The 17,827-nt window shown below is 37.8% G+C and overlaps 2 protein-coding genes across 5 annotated transcripts in view; both read left to right on the forward strand.

Annotated features, from left to right (window-relative positions):
• The window catches only part of LOC106895107 (collagen alpha-1(XXVIII) chain-like), a 35,045-nt gene extending 30,368 nt beyond the window's left edge, over positions 1–4,677 (forward strand). Inside the window, exons 32-37 of one of the 2 annotated variants that reach the window (XM_014954234.1) lie at positions 6–563; positions 1,045–1,283; positions 1,908–1,998; positions 2,083–2,172; positions 3,497–3,685; positions 4,125–4,677. In XM_014954234.1, the coding sequence (XP_014809720.1) occupies positions 6–563; positions 1,045–1,283; positions 1,908–1,998; positions 2,083–2,172; positions 3,497–3,685; positions 4,125–4,132 (1,175 nt within the window). In that variant the 3' untranslated portion in view covers positions 4,133–4,677. The remainder of the gene's footprint in view (positions 1–5; positions 564–1,044; positions 1,284–1,907; positions 1,999–2,082; positions 2,173–3,496; positions 3,686–4,124) is intronic. The other variant, XM_014954235.1, reaches the window with a different exon arrangement.
• A 720-nt stretch (positions 4,678–5,397) lies between these two features.
• BBS5 (Bardet-Biedl syndrome 5) lies at positions 5,398–17,791 on the forward strand. Of its 3 annotated transcripts, none has more exons than XM_014954428.1 (12): positions 5,398–5,501; positions 7,077–7,159; positions 8,008–8,073; positions 9,947–9,996; positions 10,659–10,786; positions 11,685–11,820; positions 12,839–12,934; positions 13,456–13,518; positions 14,203–14,337; positions 14,453–14,536; positions 16,083–16,106; positions 16,222–17,791. In XM_014954428.1, the coding sequence occupies exons 1-12, from the start codon at positions 5,440–5,442 to the stop codon at positions 16,321–16,323; spliced, it is 1,029 nt and encodes a 342-aa protein (XP_014809914.1). In that variant the 5' UTR covers positions 5,398–5,439; the 3' UTR covers positions 16,324–17,791. The 3 variants fall into 3 exon arrangements, with proteins under 3 accessions (XP_014809914.1, XP_014809916.1, XP_014809915.1); XM_014954430.1 differs by lacking the exon at positions 5,398–5,501 and adding an exon at positions 5,543–5,640; XM_014954429.1 differs by lacking the exon at positions 5,398–5,501 and adding an exon at positions 5,742–5,803.
• The last annotated feature ends 36 nt before the right edge of the window (positions 17,792–17,827 follow it).

Genomic DNA, 17,827 nt, shown 5'->3' on the forward strand with positions numbered 1-17,827 from the left:
TGCAGGTTGTGGTGTTAAATGTAAGGAAATTCCTATGGAGCTTGTATTTGTGATTGACAGCTCTGAGAGTGTGGGACCAGAAAATTTTGAGATTATCAAAGACTTTGTAACTGCTTTAGTAGACAGAGTAACCGTAGGCAGAAATGCTACCAGAATTGGCCTTGTGTTGTACAGTTTAGAAGTTCGGCTAGAATTTGGTCTCAACAAGTACACAACTCAACAGGATGTTAAGCAAGCAATTAGAAAAATGCAATACATGGGAGAAGGCACTTACACAGGAACTGCTATCCGTAAAGCAACCCAGGAAGGATTTTTTGGTGCTCGAACAGGAGTACGAAAAGTAGCTATCGTGCTAACAGATGGCCAAGCAGACAAAAGAGAAGCTGTAAAACTAGATATTGTTGTTCGAGAGGCTCACGCTGCAAACATTGAAATGTATGCAATAGGAATTGTAAATACTTCAGATCCAACTCAGGTCGAGTTTGTGCGTGAACTAAATCTGATTGCTTCCGATCCAGACAGTGAACACATGTACCTTATTGATGACTTTAATACTCTTCCAGGTGCGTCCATTGTAGTTTTATTCTGCATTATATTTGATGCTTCTCAGAACGGGGCGGGGGAGAAAGCTTTGCATGTAACATACCCTTGTGGATATGTTATATTTTGATGCTAATCAGGATTAATTACAAGGTGCAAAGTAATAAGAACCTAGAGATACAGATTCCCTTCTTTTAAGGAGACACATTATAGGGCAATGATTCATCACGCCAATGGGGGATGCCACCTACAGTGTAGGAAAACAGCTGCTTTAACTAGCTTTCTAAGCTAAGTGCCCACATACTGTAAATCTGCTGGACTGGAAACCAGAATCAAATCCACTGGGGTAAATTCTACTTATTCACTTCCATTCTTAAATGCATATAAATAATCCAAAGAACTACTGGACTATATGTATATTATTTACATATATAAATAATCCAAATTCAAAAAAATACATTTAATTTCTCAATATGATGAGGTTTTTACTTTTTTTTTAAACAGCTCTGGAGTCCAAATTAGTCAACCAATTTTGTGAAGACGAACACGGTACCTTAATATACAACCGTAATGGAAATGGTGCGAGCATAATTGGACCATCTTTCCATTCAGGATCTTCAAGTTCTTTACATTACATACTTCAGAACAATGTTAATAGACAATCACTTTCAGCACAGACACCTGGAGTATCTACAGTAGAAAGTCCTCTGAGCCTTGGCGATCTTCCTCGACCATTAACTCCGGTACGAAAATTAGCAGGCCTAAATGAGCAAAAGTTTTTTATATATATCCTTCTCTGCCACCTGATATAATGTGTAACTTTCCCTCAACTTTTCTACAGGACAGGTACTCTAATAGCTCAACTTGATATACTCAGAGCTGGTTGTTCCAAGTAAGAGTTCTGATGTTGTATGCAGGCAGTTATCTAATGGCATGCAGGCAGTTATCTAATTAATTTCTGATACAGTTACAAAGATTATTATTCCTGTGTTTAATACAGTAATATTTGTGCCACAGTGTGAAACATAACATTATTAAAATGCAATTACACTGTAATAATTAAGTCTAGGAACAGTGATTAGACTCAATTGTAGTATGTATTTTTAAGTTTATAAATAAAATTTTGCAAAGGTCAACTAAAAAAAAAATATCCCAGGTTTAGGATTGACAACCCTCCTGCTAAATCAACCAGGTGAGGTTATAATCCTCATTCTTAACACTGAAGTGAGGGTAAAAGGGGAGGAAAAACATTTGAAAACCTCTAAGCGATGAGGAGCTTGTTTATTTTGAAATGAACCATGTCTGAAATTTCAATGTCTGAAATCAGCAATGTTTGAAAAGCAAAGAAAATCAAATGCTTATTTCAGACCAAAGTAGCTCCTGTGGTAGTATATGAAGCCTATGAAGAGGAACAAGAGGAGGAGGAACAGTCATCCTTGCTAACAGTGCACACTAGAGGTAATTTTATCATCATTCATTTCTTCATATTAATTTTTGGCCAATCAAAAATCAGTGTCTCATTCTGTTTCTTTTCACCTGCAGCTGTGGTACCATTATTGCCATCTAAACCATCATCATCAGATAAAGTGATGACATCATCTCTTTCAACTGCGGGGCTCACACCAAAACCAGGTTATAGATCATAACTAGTTTTTCATTTTGTTCCCTGTTACCCTGATACTAACTTTTCATAAAGCTATAAATCAGAGTCATTTTGTTCCACACTCTGAAGATTTCGTGAACCCATGCTGTGGAATAGAATCCATTTCAAGATTTTAAAACAGATCCAGTTGCAGTTTTTGTCCAGCCTGTTCACCAGTTCTTGTCTTTCCAAATTCCAAATCCCACTGCTCCACTTACAGCAGAAGTGTTCTCAAAAAGAGAACATAGTGCTAGCTGAGGTGGGCCAGAGAGCAGGTAACTAGTCAACCAAGAAGGGGCAGTCTGTGGAGATGGGAGGCTTCATTAAAGACAGAGAAAATTATTTCAGAATCGGACAGAAAAAATAAGATTTCTCCTTCAGAGGAGAAATATGAAAAAACAGTGTTTAGTAATAGTATAGTAATTACCTGGCTGTTCAAACAGTTGATTCTTTTAATATGAAATGTCTGAATTTATTTTGTTCACCATTTGGGGGATTCACATTTTTGAGTTCCAGTAATACTGTATTATGACGGGAGCAACAGAAGAGAGCAATAGAAACATGTTCCCGTGCTTCCTGGGAACATGGGCATGACTATTATCCCGTCTATGGCAACAACTCTGGCAATACCAATTGCCAAAGACAGAATATTGATGTCACAACATTAAACTTGAAGGAAAAGTATGTTCTATCTCATGGTATTATTAAAGTGAGTGAGACTAGATTAGTATGTCACAGTCCTCTAATGCATATCTGTAGGAATTATTAGACCAACAAGCTCTACATTCAAGCTTACCTAGTATGTACATAGTTACTACCATTGTATTAGACAAGTAGCACAAACATCTTACAAATGAAAGCCTGAAGTTTTATATTCTTCTTGCTATTCCCATGCCTCCTCTCCCACACCACAAAGAGAACTAATGTACTGAAGCAATGTATTGCACAAGGATGATGGTCATATTCATGGTTCAAAAACAGCAAATGCAACTAGCTTACAGCTCTTCGGCTTACGATTTTGGGTTACTCACAAGACTGCTAATTATTCATATTCTTTGCTCTTCTGGTATGTGGGGCCATAATATTTCTGTAGTTATTAGAACCATGCAAGTACAGGAGCAATTTATTTGACCTACAGAGATATATTTTGAACTTGCCTTCAATGCTAACATCTTTAGAAGTAAAAGTGAATCTTAGGCTGCTGTATAATGTTACTTAAAAAAAATAATTTCAGAGTTTAAAAGTTAAAATCTATGCAATACAATTGACTCTTACAAATTAAATTGTTTCTATTCCTTTTTTTCTTTATTTTAGAAAGTATTCTGGACCTCCGGTGCAAGTTAAGGCTGGATCAAGGGCCATGCCGTGTTTATATCATAAAATGGTATTATGACAAACAAGCCAATGCTTGTGCTCAGTTTTGGTATGGTGGCTGCGATGGAAATGCAAACCGCTTTGAGAGTGAAGAGGAATGTAGAGAGGCTTGTGTATTTTTTTCTGGAGGTAGGAATGTATCTCTACATTAATAACGAGCAAGTTGAAGCTATTGATTGATTGTGTTTGTTACCAATTATCCAGCATGGTATGTAAAATCAAACCCACTAATTTAAAGAATGTTAACATTATGAAGATATGCTCACTAATTTAAAAAGTCTACCTATGCAAGATCACTTTAATTCTTTTTGCATATATTGTATGATGTAGTTCTTATGTAACAAAATAGCAATTTTGCAGCAGTATCAAGAGTACAAAATTTCCTTTTTACTAAGGTATAGTAAGATGAGTACAGCATTTGCCACAGTAATTGCCCTTCCTTCGCCTAGATCTTTAAATACTACCACTGTACAATCACTAACTATACCTCATTTTAAATTACATATATGGCTTTGGAAAGCAGTCTTTGCTTATTAAAACGATGTAATTTCTTTTCTCTCTGTTACAGAAATCTGATGTTTGGCATGGATTCTGCAGTGAAGATTTCACTTTTTTTAAGTGACAGTGTTCCCAGAAATCCCATTTTAATATTACAAGCATAAAATATCAATTTCCAAATTACATGCAGAGTACTACTCAACACAGATAAATACAGCAAGTGCATCAACTTGTGGCCTATGTGCTGTCTAGGTCACAAGGTAGGGAGGTGGCTCAGCTACTCACCTTTGCTAACCACATCACAGTTACATTTAGTCCTTCTTTCTGTAAACTTTCCTCAGTTTCCATTAGCTAGCAAGGTACATGAGAAATACAATTAAAATGCATCTACAGATTTGCAGGAGTGACGATACCAATAGCTGGCATCACTAAATTAGGTTAGTTCATGTCCAAAGTGGTTCTTGGCGTGTTTCTCTCCTGAAAGCCAAGTCTAATTTTTAAATGCATTTTACTATTTTACCTTTCTTAAAAAACGTTTAAAAATTATGTTCAAAACATCAAATGCAGCATAGAGTTTATTGCCCTTCACTGCCATATTGCTTTCTACTTTATGTCTGCCTGTATATGATGGTTTTTGTATTACTTATATACTTAAAAGCTTGTTTCTAATAAAACATTTATGGATTTACTGCCAGGACAAAGAATGGATAATGATACCTTTACAGGACTAAAAGCTTACCTCACAGCTAAACTACACTTCCTGTGTAACGTGCTCCTGATGATGGAACAGGATTTCTGCCACAGCCCTTAACAGGATCAGACATCTCAGATCAGGCACTCCTGCATATGAAACCCGATGATAATTTTAGGTCGGGTTTGTGGATTGGGTTGTTGGCTGTTGGCGGTGGCCAGGGCGGGAGGAGGGACAGGCCGAGGGACGCCCTTGGCCTTTTTGACTTCATCGCGTTCCTATCGACTGCCCAGTGGGTCACCACAGGCCCCTCACCAATTCAGGGACCAGCTCCAGGGAAAGGACTGTCAGAGGGCAAGTTTTTTCCCATGAGTCGTACTTATTTAGAGTAATTTTTTTGGTCGAAAGTGGTAGGATACTGCAGTTAAAATTCGGCTAGATACAAAATTCAAGTTATCCCAAATGAAAAAGGTCATGATACATCCCAATCCATCCCACCGAGATGGCGGCCCGCCCTCCCGCGCGCCCGCTCCCTCAGCCGAGCCGGGGGCGGGGCTTGGGGAGGCGGGCGCGAGGGTGGCTCCCCCTCACCCACGTGCAGCGCCGCAGCCAATCTCGAGGGCGGCGGGAGCGCGAGACACCACCCCCGTTGCCACGGCGGCGCGCGGAGGGAGGGGCGCCGCGGCCGGCAGCCATGAGCGCGGTGCTGGACGTGCTGTGGGAGGACAGAGATGTCCGCTTCGACATCTCCCCGCAGTGAGTGTCGTTGCCCTCCCCTCCCCTTCCAGCGGGGCTTTCGGGCCCGAACGGCGTCTGGCGGTAGGCTGAGCCCTGCCCGGCGGTAGGCTGGGGGCGGCCGCCATTAATGGCGCGGTGCATCCTGGGAGGCGTCCCGGTGAGGCGGCAGCGGCGGAGCGGGGGGAGCGCGTTTTCCTGGCCGGGCGGGAAAGGGCTCGTGTCGGCGCTGAGGCTCAGGCGGGCTGGCTGGGGTTGTTGGTGTTCTTTTCCCAGCCGCCTGTACCGTCACCTGGCGCTGAGAAGTGAAAATCAGACTTTAGGTGTGTGTCTGAGGGGAGGGTATCTGTCACTGGTGTGTCGCCTTCTGGGCCCGGTGTCCCTGCCGTGGTGTTGGCAGCCTGAGCTCTGCACCCCCGCCCGAGGGGCAGAGCTGAAGGGCTGTCGCGTACATCCTGGTGGAGGCAGTGCTTCCTCACTGCCGTGAGCCCTGACCTCTGCTGAGCTGTCACAGCCTTATCTGAGACAAACCGCTTCTGCTCTGGTGTCTGGGACAAAACCCTGCCTGGCCTTTGTAATATGGAGCTACAAATTAGCAACTGATCGGTGATGATTTGGGGGCTGAAAGAAAGGCTGAAGTTATGCTTCACCTCCCTCCTACTCAGTGCACCCTGCTGAGAGCACCCCTGGTCCCTCAGACATGCTGTCTGCAAGTAAATTTAGAAACGTGAAATTGTACCTTGGATGTTTAAATAGTTCTGTTTTATTTTCTTGTGGAATTGTCATATAGACAGAGCCTGCTTCCATAGTTTCTTTCACGCTAATGTTGCTATTCTTGCTGCATCCTGTGTCTAACATCTTTTGTGCTGTCCTGGTGATGTATTGTTGAGTCCAAGCCTACTGTCTCGATCCTGTGTTATCTCATGGAATTCCCCTCCAGATAATTTATTTTGTTTCTGTTGTGCCAATACACTGAAGAGTTTTGGCTGCTTTACATGATACAATTAAAATATAGCAAAATTTCACACTATATCTGTTGTTGTGTAATTAAGTGGTGAGACTAGTTAAATGAAGCAAAATACAAAAATACCACCAAACTACACCGTTTGTGGAAAATTTAGCAGAGCATTTCACGTGTTGTTATATATCTTATACTTCCTTTACTGGCATCTATTCTTTCCTGAGCCTAGCGCCACTCCTTATAACCTAAAGGGACGGCAAGAAGCAACAAACTATGATTGAAAAGTATATGAATGCAACTTTTTTGCTTTTCCCTCACATTTTCACACACTTTCTCCTTATTTTGGAACATAGTTTGCTTGGTCACACTTGCTACATAATTATTTACTGTTATAATTTAATGGTAAAGGTATTAATATTTTTCATTTGCCAGATGTAGTGATAAAAATTTCAAGTATTTAATGTTGATTTGTGTGTATGCGTGCATATATACATATGGATTTTTTGTTGTATGATGTGCCAAGCAAAAAAAGAAAGGAAAGTAAAATGGGGAACTAGCAATGGCCTTCTTTTGGAGGATAAATCTATTCTGTTTTTCATTAGGTAATTTTTTCCTTCTTTTTTTTTTTCTTTTAGGCAAATGAAAATGAGACCTGGAGAGGTCCTTATAGACTGCTTAGAGTCTGTTGAAGATACCAAAGGAAACAATGGAGACAGAGGTAGCCACATACTCAGGGAAATTGTAAACTTTCTAATATTTAACCTGTATAGGTTCATGAAATCCCTGTCTGGTTCCATTGAACTCAGTATGAATTGTCTGTTGCAGAAAATAGATCTTGCCTATTTCACAAATCTGACTCCCCCTAGAGTATTTTCAAAAAGGATCTCTTGTTCACAGATACAGGAACGTGACAATCTTGTCTCAGAATTTGTTAGGAATTGAAAGCCTTGTAAAGAACAATCCATTTATAAACAGTGTGAGGATCTTCTGCTTTAATCCTGTTTAATGATTAGTTTTTCCTAACCTGGTTTAAACTGAATCAGTAAGGAATATATATATAGTATGCAAGGGCATGAAGGTGCCAGCATGCTGAGATAACCCTTGCTGGGGCTGGATGTGCTGCTGTACTGGGTACAGAATCAAAGCAATTTGCATGTGACATAAAGGGGTGAGGTTATTCACGAAGACAGCTGCGATAGTTAATCACTGCCTTCCCCTTCTCCTCCCCAGAGCAGTTCTGCACTGATTGTGTCTCCACTTTTGTACCATAGGCAGTGTGATGTGAAATCAGTAACAGTTCTTGGTTTGGTTTTGAGGAATACTGGGATATATTAAAGGTTGTTTCATTTGTTCCTTGTTGGATTTTCTCTCCTAGCATTCTAAAAAGCGTTTAGTGATTTATTTATTTTTTTCTGCTGGGGTGTCCTGTGCTTTTCTTCTTTTCCCTATCAAGGGGAAGGAATATTCTGGTGTTTCAAAACTAGAGGTAGATATGTACCACTGAACGGAACGTTTAATTTAATGGAAGTTAAGCAGATTAAATATGTCTACACTCTTCATTTCCAGGTAGACTGCTTGTGACAAATTTGAGGATTATTTGGCGCTCACTGTCACTGCCCAGAGTCAATCTGTGTAAGTATCATTTCCTGTGAAACAACTGCAAATTTTGTGTTTCCTTTGTGGTGGCATGCTATTCTTTCACGCTGGTATTGATTACAGTACAGAATATGAAAGTATAATTCTGTTACTCTGTAAAGTCTGAGATAAACTATTACTAATGCATCTATTTGTAATATAGGAACTGTTATAAAAATGATAGCAAAATATTAAGAGGAATTGTTATAAAAATTCATAGCAAAATATTGATACTCAGTGTTCTCAGAACAGAAGTTGATGAGTACTTCAGACATATTTTTCATCTGGCTTATGTAGGAGAGAAAGAAACTGAGTTTCTTCACACTTTGCTTCACTCGTACCTCTTGTTGCCACCTGTTTATTTACATTCTGTATTGTCCTACAGTTTTTATTCCCTGCAAGTACTTGCCTTTCCAAATTTACTATTATAAGCTCTGTATAAGCTTCTAATTTTAACTGTATGAGTAGCTAGCAGGTCTACTCGTATTTAATTTAATTTGCTGAAACAGGTGCAGGATGCACTCACTTTGCACCCAAATTATTTCTAGTGCTCAGTTCCCATTACCCAATCAAGATTGAAAATCTGTTTTCTGTTCATTATGTATATAAACTTATGCCCTCTGCCTGCTTCCCCTTTTGCATTTGCTATCTCATACATGCATTCACACAAAAGTGCTCACACACACTGCTACTTTTATATGTATTTATAAAATTTAAAAGAAATTGTTTGCTTGTATATCTAAGTTTTAGAATAGACTTTTTTAGAGGAGATCACAAAGAATGTTGTGGAGTAGTTCAGCCCTATAGAAGTTTAAGGAATTCTAATCTATGCCTTTTAGAGTTTAAAATACTCTCTAGCTTTCAGGATAATGCATTATTTCTTACATTAAAGAATATATAGACAAAAAAATATTTTATCGGATGCCATTTTTGACCATTGCTCTTTCTTTTAGTTTTAGAAAATTTCTCGTAAGCAACCTAGGAAATAGTCTTTTTCTGTTATTTTCATAAGTATTTATTCCATAAAGAATGAATGTTCTTATCTGTATAACTGCTGTCACATCTGAGCTTTGGAGAAGCAGAACCTTCTCAAAGCAAATTCTAGTTCTCCTTTGATATTTTTTTTAATTTTATGTTTTTTTAACTTGGCTGTGCTACTGTTGGTATCAGTTGCAGGATTGTCATTGACATTCAGATTTAGCCCAGCACCATTTTATGGCATCTGTTTGGGAAGAACAGCTGGGATTGTTTCTGTTCTTATTTTCTATCAGAGCACTACTGTAGAAGAGGCAAAGTGAAATGTATAACTTTTTTCCTCCTTTTTGTTTCTTCTCCATTTATACTTGCCATTTTGTGTTTTTTCTTTTTTTTTTTTTTAATTGTCATCTTCTTAGCTCTTTTTCTACAAAGTATTATATCAATGTAGAAAGTTTTATTTATAAGGGTGAAATTTATGGGGCACATCACGATGATACAGACTCCTTGAGGTAACAGTCAAACACTGAAACAAGGGAAATTCTGATCCGATATAAGGACAAAAATGTTCACAATGATGGCAGTAAAATTGTGGAACAGGTTCCCTGAGTGGTTGTGGAATCTTCTTTGGAAAAATTCAAAACCCTGAACAGCCAGATGGAGTTGGTCCTGCTTTGAGAAGACCATTGGACCAGACAACCTCTCAAGGGCCTTTGCAGCTTAAATTAGTCTTTGATTTTGTGATGAGGGTCCAGACCATTAACCACAATGTGTAATTCTCACAAATAGCATCCAAAGCTGTGCTACAGAATTCAATATTGTACTTTCTAATTTTGACTATTTTTTTTCTTGTACTCAAAACTGTTCTTTTTTTTCTTTCTCTCCTAACTTTTAGCTGTTGGTTACAACTGCATTATAAATATAACTACAAGAACTGCCAACTCGGTAAGTTTCAAAAAATACTTTAAAAAATAATAAAAGCAGCTCTAATTCATTGTTTATACTTATTGCAGCATATCAACAATCTCAGAGTGTACTTGCAAGAACAGTAATAGAATAGTAATGGAAGTTTAGTTTTAGAAGTTCAAAGGGTTTTACACTTCTGTAGGAGTGTGTTTTTCGTCTGTTTCCTAAAGCAGTAAAATTCATGCAGTTGCACTGTTTGGTGATTCTTCCCTCTAGGTGAGTCAAGCACATGATGGCTCATTGTGTCTCAATTTAACAAAGGTCTAGAGAGGCACTGATTTTGTGCAAGAGAGCTCTCAAATATATAGCCTGAATTGCATGCAACTGTGAAGCCATTTGTTTGGCTGGCAGCAAAGAACTAGCAGGGAGATTATGTATGTTCCTCGGGCAGCCATGTGGTAGCAAAGCCAAAAATACTGTTAGTCATGATAGTGCGAATGTATAGCAGGCGGTCTTCCTTAATTCTGCTGTAGATGGAACTGGGTTCAGTTGAAGACAGCAGTAGATAAGTCGTAGAATCAGGATTACACCTTCAGATATACTAGTTAGAACAAGAATTTAGAAAATATGTTGATTATTTCTTGCCTGGACAGTGAAACTGCTATATTGTAAAAATGTTAAATTTCATTTTTTCGTTACAGAAATTACGAGGGCAGACAGAAGCTCTATATATATTGACTAAATGTAACAATACACGGTTTGAGTTCATATTTACCAATGTTGTCCCTGGGAGTCCCAGACTCTTCACTTCAGTTATTGCGGTACACAGGTAGCATACTTGAAATAGTGTTTGTTCATTTACAAAGTTCAATTGAGTCAAATATGTGGTGTTACTGCTGCTGATGGACTGAGATATAACTGTCCATATTTAACATTCAGAAAACTTTTTCCAAGAGAGGAGAACACAATCTGTGGAAGACAGAGAGAGAATGATCGCAAATTGTAGTAGACTACTATGCGTAATGAAAATTAATGTGTGTTAATACCAGTCATTGATCACAGTTCGTACACCTATTGTGTATAAACTATCTGAACAAGTAAATGTACAAAGGAGCTAATTTCACTGTGCATTTTTCTATCTATAGTTTCTGTCTGAAATAATTTCCCATAATTTTGGACCATGTAATGGAAATGAATAATTACATTCTTGTCAAAATTCTAATTGACTCCAAAACAGTGGATGTTTCCCACCTAAAAATAAGTGATCTGTATGAATGTGTGTATAAATGCATTACCATGGGTTTCTATTTAAGAGCTATGGAATACTGATGTACATAGATTGGATGTTTGTGACTTAACTGATGCTGAAAAATAAAGGGTTCTTGATGTCCATACTTAGATATGACATGGGACCCAGAAGATGTATTCTTTGCAGTAGAGGCGGGGAGATGACTATCTTAAGGAGAAGAACAAAATAGTATACACATGAACAGTACAGGAGATCAAAACAGATGTCAAAAAACCCTTTTAAGTTTATAGATAACTTCATTAAGGAAAGTTGAAATATAATGGTTTACATTGATGAAGTTTTAATAGTACCCTCATTTTTGTGCAACATGGTGATAAGAAAAGTTGAAAATATACAGCATTTCATATTGGTGCTAAAACAAACAGTAAAGGTAATAGAAACCACTGAATTGGTAATATGTATTTTTTATTTTTTGCAGAGCTTATGAAACTTCTAAAATGTATCGTGATCTGAAGCTGAGAAGTGCATTGATTCAAAACAAGCAACTGAGATTACTGCCACAAGAACAAATATATAATAAAATCAATGGAGTCTGGAATTTATCAAGTGACCAGGTATAGTGAAAAATGAAACTATGTTGACTACAGCAAAGTTAAAATGTTTTGGCTTTCATTTAGCAATTTTACTACTATAGTTTTGTAACTTCAAAGGAATTACCCATAATTCAGTTCATCATCTGATGCATGCAGAGAAGCTGATCCCATATATTTGCTACTCAGTACAACAAAGTCTCTTTTTGGCAACCAGAAGTCTACATGACTCGGCTAATACGCTAGGAACTAGATGTACAGTTCCTGTTAAAAAGATATATTTATGAGTCTAAACCTCTATATAATCCTGAAAGACAATCATGTTGTTTATGAAGTGCTCTGCTGAATATTTGTATATTTATGTGCAGATGTGATTGCAGTGTAAGACTGCATTGTCTTTTGATTACTGGAAGTCAGAAATGCTGGAGTAGGAATCTATGTCTTAAAACATGAAAAAAAAAAAAACATACTAAGGAAAAAAAAAAAATAGAAACCATTTCTATTATTTTACAGACCATTAGTTGCAAGTATTTCCCAGAGCCACAAAACAAAATGGGAGCAGTTATTTCTGTCTGTGCAGTTTTAGTCCAGAATGGAAATAGGATCCATCCTGACAAGCTAAAAAGTTCTTTCCTCTACATTCCCTTGGCACACATCTCCACAATTGCCTAAGTTTAACCCACATGCCATTATACTTACGCTATAGGCCAATTCCAGATCTGTACAGTTAAGAACGCTCTGAGATGCTTCATGTCCTCCTCTGAGGTCTGCTGTGCTGTGATTTGATCCTGCTTTGCTGCAGTAATAGGTACTCCCAGCTATTTTCACCACTTGGGTGCTGTATCCTTTAAAGATTGGACCTTGTTTCCTTGCAATCAATAGAAGGACTTTGACTGGTTTTTGTGGGAAAGAATGAGGCTCTTATTGAATTAAATATGAAGCTGTATCCTGCGTGTGTTTAAAAGGATAGCAGTAATCATCATGTTTGGGGAAAAAGGCTCTATGCTTCATAGCAGTTCTAACATACCTTTTTCTTTAATAGGGAAATTTGGGAACATTTTTTATTACTAATGTGAGAATAGTTTGGCATGCAAATATGAATGACAGCTTCAATGTCAGCATACCATATCTACAAATTGTAAGTATCTTAAAGCAGCCATTTTCAAAATGAAATGGCATAAGTTCAAGTCTTCAGTTAAAACTCCCAGCTTGACAAAATTAGTATTTTGTGTCCTGCAGTCTGGGAGGAATTTAGTCTTACCAGCATCAACCACAGAGTAGATTTATTATTTTTTCTGTCCAGATTGATTGGGGGCTTTCATGGGCAGGTACAGATGTTGAAAATGGCTTGTATTTCCAATTTTCAAAATATGATTCTTCATGCCACCTAAATACAGTGGAATTAAGGATCTGCAAACCTGATGTTCAGAAATGGAACTGCTAGCAGTGTTACCATTTCTGATAAAAACACTTTTCCCTCAGGTTGAGGCATTCAGATACATAATGGTAAATGGGAGGGAATGCTGATAACCAAGCTTCCAGAACCAGTAATTATAATTAGTACTGTGTAAAAAATAAATATTTAAAAATAGATACAGCAGATTTTTATCAAGTAATTCCAGAATTTTTAACAAACATTTTTTACCTCTTTACCATTAGCGTTCAATAAAAATAAGAGACTCAAAGTTTGGCTTGGCGCTTGTGATAGAGAGTTCTCAGCAGGTAAGAAGCTTTAATAGCTTTTTTTTCATGGGTTACATTTTTATATATAATAGTTCTCTAATTCTGAAATGTCACAGGGCTGGTTTTAAGGTACCTTCCATGTGGCCTTTTGAACACAACTTTAAAAAAGCCCTCTTTGCACTGCTTAAAGTGTCCGTATGTTAAGGTCAATATGGCTATTGTGAGTTATGGTTTTTCTAAGCGAAGCAACAACAGACCAGCATGGCTAGTTAAAGTAATAAAATAACTGTTAAAAACAGTGTCTTCTGACAGATTATATTTCAGTTCTAATTACTTCTATACTTAATTAAGACCACTATTTTAAATTTTTTTCACTTGTCTATCTGTCTTGCTATAAGAGACAAAATGATTTTTCTTTAATTTGACCTTAATCAGAAATGTTTTTAATGGTGATTTAAAAATAAAACAAAATAATTGCTGTATCTGAAAGTTTCTTTAACAGCAATGTCAAGATCTAACAGACTAAACATTTCATGAGTATCTAGAAATAAATCATGAGTATTGCTTCTATGAAAATAAGCTAATACCAAAATACAGATGATGTTTTATGAGCAAAGAGAAATTTGCTATCATTGAACTGAAAATCCCTATCAAGGGGAAAAAGTTGTTTAAATGACAAGCAAAACTAATAAATATACGTCTTCTTTTTTCTCTGTTACACAGAGTGGAGGATATGTACTTGGTTTTAAAATAGACCCTGTGGAGAAACTACAGGAGGCAGTGAAAGAAATTAATTCACTCCACAGAGTTTACTCAGCTAACCCTATATTTGGAGTGGATTATGAAATGGAAGAAAAGGTACTCCACTCATTTATTTTAAATTAGATACAATATTGTGCTAGCAGCAGTAATAAAAATATATTAAACATATCTAATATGTGGATTTACTTACTTCAGAATTTTAATTTTGCAGCCTCAGCCTCTTGAAAACCTAACAGTGGAGCAGGTTCAAGATGATGTGGAAATAGAATCTGATGAGCATACAGATGCTTTTGTGGTAAGCTACTCCACAGAAAACTAAAAATTAAAATAATTCTTGTTTGGTTATTCAAACGTAAGTAATGTGCAGCTGTAATCCTCTATTAAAGATAAGCTATAACTGAACTTTCTATATTTAAAAACACACCTAAGTGCCTTTTATTTAAAATCTTGATTACTACAGGAATTTATTCTGTGTATGGATTTTTAACTTAAACTATTGTTCAAAAGAAATAGAAGTAGATATTTAAAGTAATAGTTGTATGCATTTTCTCAATGCATTAAGATCAGGAATAGCTTGAAAACCACCAGTATAATGTAATCAAATACAGTCTATTAAAACAAGTCTTCCTTCTCTTGGAGCAGATTAATAGATGGTGATATCTGTACACTCACATTTCATCTAAGATTCAAACCTCAAAAGATTTTTAGAAAGGAGCCATAATTTTGAGTCACTGCTGACAACCTTTGCACTCCTGACACCAGTTTAGAAAACTTAATATCTGTCTCCCAGTATTTCAGGAAAATTTACTTTTTATTGCATTAGGTTTTTTTCTTTTCATTTTTGCATGTTTTTATTAATTTTTTCCCTAAAGATCGATTCTGTTTGCTCTAGTGATACCTTTGTCACCTGAATCAAAAGACTGTGCTTTGCATGTTCTAAAACAAAATCTGGAAGCTGTAAATGATTAGAAGGCGGTTGCTACAGGAGTTGGAGATTGTCCAGGCCCCGAGGAGTGGCTCCCCACCAATATTGCATGACACTTGATGGCTGCGATGCTGTTCTGTGGTCTTGTACAGCTTGAGACCCAGCTGAGCAGGAAAACGCTTTCTTTGCTGCCCCTTGCCAGTCCGTAGAGGCAGCTGAAGCAAGATCAGGCTCTTTCTGGTAAATATGAAGATCTAGAGCCTACTGGTCCACAGACTTCTAGAGTTGTGGGTATTTTCAGAGATTTGATCTCCTGAAGAGTCTGAACCTGAATTACCAAACGCACAGAATGGGAAAGACTGTATCTCTGGCCCAGAGCTCTGTCTGAGAGTAGAAAAATTTGGTTAATTGTTCAGTTACTCTGAACAGTCCCATTGTTCAATTTCATTTCCTAGATTATGATGTTAACTAAATTTTGATATTACTTACACTTTTTAAGGTAGTTTTTGAAATTGAATACTAAATGCTGCTGCACATGATGTGGAGAGTGCTGGGATGCTGTCAGTTTGCCTTCATGTTAACATTTTGTTCCTTATAAAGTATTTGTCTGTCTAACATGTGTAATATGAAAATGGTACCATTTAAAAATCTGTGTTTGTTATGGTGGAAAATTCAAAGATTGGTATTTAATGAAAAATAACATAATCACCAACTTCTGTTAGAGCCCTTTTATAAATTATTCAACATAGAAAAAACTCTGATGTTGTTTATAAAACAAAAATAAAAACCATACAGACTGGCTTGTTGAAAAAAACTTACCAAATACAGTTTTGACTCCAAGGAGTTATTAGCACATTTGTTTTGAGACTTTTATTTTTTAAGGTTGCGAGTTCTTTTTTGTTGTTTTTTTTTCCAGGCTTACTTTGCTGATGAAAACAAGGTAAGAACATCTTTTTTCATACTATCAAATTCACATTGTTAAAATATGGTAACAAAAGCTAAAAGTACCTTCTGCTTTATTCTATTTTCTCTCCTATCTTGTGCATTCAAAAAAGCAACATGATGGGGAGCCTGTTTTTTCGGAAGAACTGGGACTCGCCATAGAGAAGCTGAAGGATGGATTCACACTGCAGGGACTCTGGGAAGTGATGACCTGATTTGGACGGGCACGCGACTGTTTCTGGAGCAGGGAAGGACTCTCAGTTCTTAGCGGCCTCATGGGATGCGTAGAAGGGAATTTAGAAATACCAGAGTAGCAGAGAAGGAACATGCCAAAGCCAACGAGCAGGCAAGTGTTAGATAATACGCCCTCAGAATACGTCGTAAAGGAAAGATTATTCAAACCCCTGATATGTGTAACAGCTTTTTATTTATGACATCATTCCTGTAAACAGTGTGAGGACAACCAGTACCCACCATGAGAAGGGGTTGGTGGAAGCCCCGCCCCCATGGCCAGTCACATGATCCACAAACTCCAGAAGCCCCGCCTATCTGCTGGTCACATGGTGTGAGGAGCAGAGAGTCCTTCCCTCCTGCTGTGGGGTTGTAAGGACCCTCCCCGCGACAGTCATGGCAGACCCCATTTTATTTCCGCCGCCGTTGAGACAACTGTCACAGCCGACGTGTTTTCATACTGTGTTGTGATTGGCAGCCTACGGGCTTTGACACGCTCTGACCCCAGGTGTTTTCAGGCGTGTCATTGGCAGGAGCAGCCACCCCATCCTGCCTCCCCCAGAAGGTTGTTGGAGCAGGAAGCCCCCTCCCCAGACAACACAGGGGCTGCCGTGGTGTTTCAGCCACCATTTTATGACAGGTAGCCACCATATTTTATTTTTTTTATAACTTCATGGCCTGTGTGTTTACGTACTGCCCTGTGATTGGCTGCCAGGGGCAGGCAGGCCCTGCCATTTTACCTGGAAGGATGTCAAAAAAGGCAGCTTCCTCTTCCTGCATACTCAGGGACCACCATTTGAGAGAGGGCAGCACGTGGTATATAGCTTGATGCTCAATGTGTGTATTTGTACACAGTGATGTGCTTTCCCATAATGACGATACCGAAATCAGATTTCCATAACTTGTTTAGTGTTGTGCAGCATCAGTAGCGTCATATTCAGAACATTTTGTGTTCTTGATAACTTTAACAAAAAGCCATACTGTTTTCATGTCTCATAATTTTGTCAAATGTTCACCACATATCATTCCAGGTACTTAATTGTAATCCAGATACCCTCATACATGTTTTGTGGTTTTTTGTTGGTTTTTTTTTTTTGGCTACTTTTTTTAAGGAATGGTCTAGAAGAAAGTGCACAAATAGCTTCTGTGTCTGAGTCATTAGACCTTTATGATGTTATGTGTTAGAGAGAAATGAGTCATTTATTGTTCAAAGGAAGATGCAGCTGTTACGTTTTCTAGTGACATAAGACCTCTGCGCTATTTTCTATAAGTGGAAAAAGTCAAATGAGATCTCCTATCAGCTGTTGTTTTAGCAGCTGACTGTTATAGTAGAGTAACTGTGGTGTGACTCTAATTGTGGTGTTTGTAGAAAATCTTTCAAAGTATATATTTTGATGAGATACTACCTATATTGAAAAGGAATAATGATTTCAATAAACTTTTATAATGTTACACCTCTTTGTAGATCTTGCATTCAAATAGTTGTGT

This window comes from Calidris pugnax, unplaced genomic scaffold, assembly GCF_001431845.1.
Source record: "Calidris pugnax isolate Ruff unplaced genomic scaffold, ASM143184v1 scaffold103, whole genome shotgun sequence".
Taxonomy (NCBI): domain Eukaryota; kingdom Metazoa; phylum Chordata; class Aves; order Charadriiformes; family Scolopacidae; genus Calidris; species Calidris pugnax.